At 41.7% G+C, this 6,000-nt stretch overlaps 1 protein-coding gene across 1 annotated transcript; it reads right to left on the bottom strand.

Annotated features, from left to right (window-relative positions):
• Nucleotides 1-2,211: 2,211 nt before the first annotated feature.
• On the bottom strand, nt 2,212-5,599 carry parapinopsina (parapinopsin a). Its single transcript, XM_080469824.1, has 5 exons — nt 5,008-5,599; nt 4,238-4,328; nt 3,932-4,169; nt 3,604-3,846; nt 2,212-3,485 (listed from the first exon to the last, which is right to left on the bottom strand). Exons 1-5 carry the CDS (start codon nt 5,324-5,326, stop codon nt 3,447-3,449), a joined length of 930 nt encoding a protein of 309 aa, XP_080325950.1. The 5' UTR covers nt 5,327-5,599; the 3' UTR covers nt 2,212-3,446.
• Between the last annotated feature and the right edge of the window lie 401 nt (nt 5,600-6,000).

Here is a 6,000-nt window from a genome sequence, read left to right as displayed (position 1 = left end):
CCACTGCTGTCCAGAAGAGGGCAGCGTTTAGGACGAGCGCTGACTCGGTTTAAACAGAACTTGCTGTATCAGTGAGCTGTCAGGAAGGAGGAGTCACAGAAACAGAGAAGTGGTACCCAATCCTTTTTTTTTCTTTTTACAAACTATTGTACATAGAGACTGAGCTGTAAAACTCTGCTTTTTCATAACACACCTCAGCCTGATACCAGACACTAAATATTGCACCTTGACACCTAACCCTGGCCTTTTGACCCTTAATGATCTTTAAAAGCAACACGCACACAATCTCTCTCTCTCTCTCTCTCTCTCTCTCTCTCTCTCTCTCTCTCTCTCTCTCTCTCTCTCGCTCTCATTACTGTCATCACTGTAGCATTCCTGAACCCCCCCTCCCCACACACACACACACACACACACACACACACACACACACACACACACACACACACACACACACACACACACACACACACACACACACACACACACACACACACACACACACACACACACACACACTTTATTTGAAAGGTATGAGTGTGTAAATTATTGGAGTTTACAGAGTTAAGCCTTTGCACCTTATTGTCCAGTCAAGGTCAGGGTGGCTGTCATGACGTTACCTCACCAGATCGAGCTGAGCAGAGCGGGATGTGAAAGGGCACACTCCAGATCTTGGAATTAAGAAAAGAATCACAATGACGAACCAAAAAGAACGAAAGCAGCTCGCTGACCGTCGGGAGTGAACCTATGTCGTGCACGTTTCACTACTCTGCAATTGAAGACACGTGTGTAACCCGCATACATGTAGTCGACTTCCGTCACCTTCTCATATGCTGTAAAAATCACTACTTCGTAAGATGCTCCTGTTTCAGTAGACGAGAAAGAGGACACTGAAGGACAGAGAGGTGGAGCAAGTGTACAAACCCTCTCCTGTGCTCTTAAGCAACCCTTTCCTCTTCTGCCTCCACTCAAAAGTTGTCTTGATTTGTTGTCTGGTGGTCTGATTTTACCTCTTTAGATTGTGAGTAGATCATCCAACAACCCTGCCTTCTCCTGCCCAGGCCTTTGTGCATTTATTTTACTCTTATTAAAAAAAGAAAAAAAGAAAATAAATCTGTATATATGATCATGTGTTTTGTTAGCAGAAGCAATGATAATTCCAGGATGCTGTTCTCAGTCCTTACAGTAGGAGACTGGCTGAGGACGTGTTGCACATTCCTTGAGCTCAGGACTTATTGCTAGAGTTTTTCTTTTAGATGCTGTGTGGTGTGGGTGGTCACATACAGTACATTCTCCCCACTGGAGAAGAGTAGATAAAATACTGCTTGAAACCCTTTGCAAAGCTGTTTTAACTTGTACGTGAAGGAAGAGAGAGAGAGTTTCTCAGCATCAGTCGCCTCTGTCCTTCATTCTGTCTTGATTTGACCTTAATGTTGCTGTTCAGAAACTACCTTACCCATTGTCCCTTCCCGCCATCTCTGTAAGCATGTCTTTGCATTGAACACACATGTTTTTCAATGGGTATGTCAAATAACTGCTGCTGGATAAAGGATACCTCCTTTTTTTTTTCGTCTTGCATGTGACATAACCTTATCACATGATTCTCACACCACATCCCCATCTGGATGTACCTTAAAGAACATAAAGACGGTTAAAACACACTGTCCAGCAGCAGTGTGAGGTGCTTGCAGCACGGAGACAGACTTGACTCGCAGGTGTGTCGCGCAGCAGAAGCTCATGCAGAGCTTTTCCAGCGGAACTCTGACATCTCGGAGTACTTAAGAGGACTCGACACACACACAGACAACACAGTCCTTAAATGCTGCTGTTAACTTCATTCTGCCAGAAACAACAGGACCAAAGTCAGTCCTCCAAGCACACAACTGTTTCACACACCGATCTGTTAGCCTGTCAACATCAACATGTACTGTATCTATGAGATGGCTGGTGGGCGTAGATGGGAGACACCGACTCTGGGTCATTTCGGCATCTTTTCTTTTGAACATGACTCATCAGAGAGGATGAAATGATCCCTGGTCTGTGTCTGTCAGAGTGTGACAGTATGTAGCATGTACATAGATGTTCCCTCACTCTGTATATACAAAAAATGTACAGGTTTTATACAGCTACTCACATTCTGGCTTCTCCCTTCCCCTTTTTTCTTTGATAAAAGTCATAGCAATATTTCTGTAATCAATAAAAAGCCATGGTAATAGGATGAGTATGATTGCATTTGTTTTTATTTGGAAAAAGTGGAAGAAATGACTGTGAATGATCAAACTGTGAGACTTGACAAAAACAATAACAGGATAACTTATCATGTTTTTTTTTTTCTTCTGCTGATTAACATGTTGGATCCAAAAGGCTGGAATGAAGTATATTATGACACTGATTATGTTGATTTTTATTAATGAAAGCCATACAAATGGAAAAGGTCTGCAGGAGTGTGAGGGGTGTATACCATGTATGAGGACAGACCTTAAGAAGCAACCGGGATGTGTACACCTAATAAAGAATAAAAATCATGTAGTTACTCTTCTCTTGTCATAAATGATTTTCACCAAAACATTCTATGACCCACATCTACAGTCAGCGGTGACCTGAAATCTGACACAGCCCAATAAAATGCCCAAAATGCCCACAGTGCTTACAAATGTTAGTACATTTTATTACATTTAAAATGTAGGCTGCATGGACCACGCGCCCCGTGGTAGGAAGGTTGTGTGTTTGGCAGTTTAGAGTCACTTATTAGCCTCAAATTCATTGTTTTGGACAGTGGGAGGAGAAAACAGGCATGCACAGGGAGAACAAACTCCACACAATAACCCAGACTCAAACCTTGGACATTCTTGCTGTGAGGCCAGAATGCTAACCACTACACCACTGACATCATGTGATCATTCGTAATACTAAGATGAAGCTGCTTAGGATTTATTTGTATGTCTTGCTGCATTAAATGATAAAGTACTGAAATGAACAGTTTGGAACAACAGGATCGGTGCAATGTCCCAACAATGTTGCACTTGTGAAAAAAAAAAAAGAAAAGAAAAAAGAAGTCTGATTAATAAAGAGAGTCGGGTAGACTCTCGGAATCATCTGTGCCCGTCCCTTAAAAATTTGTATTATTTTGAATATCAGCTGCTCCTAGTCTGGATCACACCGCCCTAAATTCTGGGACATGTACATACAGGGGTTTGTATGTTTTCCTGGTGTGTGTGTGTGTGTGTGTTTTCTCCTCATACTCCCGGTTTTGGACGGTGGGTTCCAAAGTCCAAAAACCAGCGTTTCAAGTTGGTAGGTGATATAAATTTGCTTTTAGGTATGAATGTGTGTACATTTGTTTTTCTCTCTTCGATATCCTGGTAATCGATTTATGATCTGTATCTGACCCTGCATGGACCCCTGGGAACCGTAGCTGAACGAAGATGGATGGCTGGATGGATTGTTTGTTATCCCGACAGAACAGTAGGACCAGCATTTCCTCGAAACTAGAAACACACAAGCAGATGATTGTGGTCAGTAGACAAAATGTGTGAACAATTCAATTTTTTTTTCTTCCATTTTTGCTTGTGTGTGAGACTAACAATACACTCGATGATGGATTACCTGTCTGTTCATGAAAATGTAAATGATGGGGTTGTAGACAGTGCCGCTCTTAGCAAAGTATACAGGTATGGTGGCGATGACGGGGTCCACGTAAAGGCTGGAGTCCATGACGACAGCGAGGGCCAGGGCAGCATATGGCAGCCAGGTGATGAGGAAAGCCAACACCATCACCACGATCATCCGAGCAACCTGAACCTCAACCCGGTGCGTGCTTCTGTCCTCAGAAATCTGCAGCTTTGACACCTGTAGGACCACCAAAACACCAGCAGACAGACTCTCGAGTATAGAATATGTTGAGAAATACATGTTCATCCTCTGCGTCGCTCACCATGTGGAGCGTCCATAGAAGTCGTGAGTACGACACCAAGATGATGGAGAATGGAACAGCAAAGCAAAGCAGGAAGTAGATGATGATGTAGGACATGTTCCCAACATCCCGGTTATACCAGTTGGGAGCGCAGGAGGTGCCGATGCCCTCTAACTCATAACTTCCCCAGCCAAACAGAGGCGGGGTGTTCCACACAAAGGACCAGACCCAGGACAGGACCACTCCAGCAACAGCATGCCTGAGGACAGCAGAAACGGTCTCTGAAATGGTTTTGTGAAGGAAGAACCCGTATGGTCATGACTGTACCTGGTCTGGAAGATGGCAGCTCCCATGGGATAACACACCACGATGTAACGCTCCACAGAAATGACTCCTACTGTGCACAAACTCGCTATACCTGGGAGAAAAGACGGAAGTGGATAACATTACCTTTTGAAGTGAAAACCAAGGGAAATGTTGTCCTATAGTATAAAACTTGAATGAACATCAAATTAAAAAGGAATCTCTCTTCTTTATTATATATTAATCAAAAAAATCCGTTCAGGTCTCAGGATCATGGAGATAATATGTCTATAAACCAGCTGTGTTAGAACTACTAACAACAGAAAATACATATACATTGTTCCAATTGTTTTCTGTACTGAAGGAATCCAGAACTCGTCTCCATACAAATCTCTATGTATTTCAAATATCAAGTTTTATGTGTCCCACAAAGATGATGATCTATTTGTAACAAAAACAAACCAGATTGCCATCAAATAGGTAACATGATTCAACCAAACGACCAATTTAAACTATTTTCTTTAAGAGTTAAAGCTTCAGATATGAACACTTGCTTACTGATTTCAGTGAAAGTTTGCATTTTTTGTTAGTATTACTGTTAATAAGGCATAAACTTTAAAGAGTATTAACTATGCATGTTTGCAAACTTTTTTATTGGTCTTTATTTTATTTAATATTAATGGGAGCCAAATTACTGATTATTATCAATTTGACACAATATGTGGTGAATCAATCAGTAATCTTACTAGTATCAAATACATGCGCTACCTCAGTCAGTACGTTAGTAAACTTACCAAAGAAAGCAACAGCAAATCCCTCAAAGACACAGCCCAACTGTCCCAGGCTGAAGTATCCCATGGCACTGGTCACTGTGGTGGGAAGGCCTCCGAACAGTGAACACCCCAAGTCACATATGGCGAGGTTAACCAGCGTATAGCTGAGTGGCTGCCTGAGCTGTCTGTACCTCAGTATCACTACAATCACCAGGACATTGAGGATGATCCCTGCTACGGAGAACAGCCCCATGATGACGGCCAGTATTGTGAAACCAGTCCGGGAAAGACTGTCCGTGGTGGGTACTGAAGAGTTTCCATGGAGGGAAAATCTTGCCATTTGTCTGAGAAAATGTTCCAAATACAGGACGGGCACTTCTTGAAGATGAAACTACTTCTTCTGGAAAAAAAAAAGTGTCAGCAAGCCATCAGTAGTCCAACTCAAATCGGAACAGTGCTAAATGTACAAATAGCAAAAATACAGCAGGTTTAGGAAATATTAATAAAAAAAATAATAATGTAGGATTGGCAGATACTTAATATTATCAATAATCTTTAAAAGTATGATTTGATCATTTATAGCTCTTCCTCTAGAGATGTCGCGTTTGGTTATGATGCAACTTAAGAAAAAGATAGGGAGAGAGAAAGGCTCTTCTTAATAATCTCAGTGAGGTGAGAGATGACTTTTAATTCTTTGGAAACAAATCCATAGATCCGGATTGTGAAGATGATAAATCTCCTCTAAGTCTGCACTTTGCATGATTGTTGGATTTAAAACTGCACATGAGTAATGAAGCAGGCACTCAAATGCAAAAGGGTTTCATATTTTTTGTTTGGAACATTATTCTAAGGGTACGAAAAATATAGATGTAGACCGCAGTGTGACATAGATAGTATGTTATTTCACCCTTTCTTGCTTGAACAAGAGGGTAAATGGGGTCTGCATGGTTTCAGGACCTACCTTCACCCCTCTTTGACAAATTGTGACCCATACAAGAAGAATATTGATCTTTT

The sequence above is a fragment of the Lipophrys pholis genome, assembly GCF_963383615.2.
Source record: "Lipophrys pholis genome assembly, chromosome: 8".
Taxonomy (NCBI): Eukaryota; Metazoa; Chordata; class Actinopteri; order Blenniiformes; family Blenniidae; genus Lipophrys; species Lipophrys pholis.
The sequence above is the reverse complement of the archived record's forward strand: the minus strand, read 5'-3'. Positions and strand labels throughout refer to the sequence as shown.

Excerpts from the sequence above, each read along its gene's own strand:
- parapinopsina (XM_080469824.1), bottom strand. The coding sequence starts at position 5,326 with ATGGCAAGATTTTCCCTCCATGGAAACTCTTCAGTACCCACCACGGAC. Across the intron at positions 4,170-4,237 it reads GCTGCCATCTTCCAGACCAG|GCATGCTGTTGCTGGAGTGG; the intron begins GTACAGTCATGA and ends TGCTGTCCTCAG. Across the intron at positions 3,486-3,603 it reads ACATTTTCATGAACAGACAG|TTTCGAGGAAATGCTGGTCC; the intron begins GTAATCCATCAT and ends GTGTGTTTCTAG.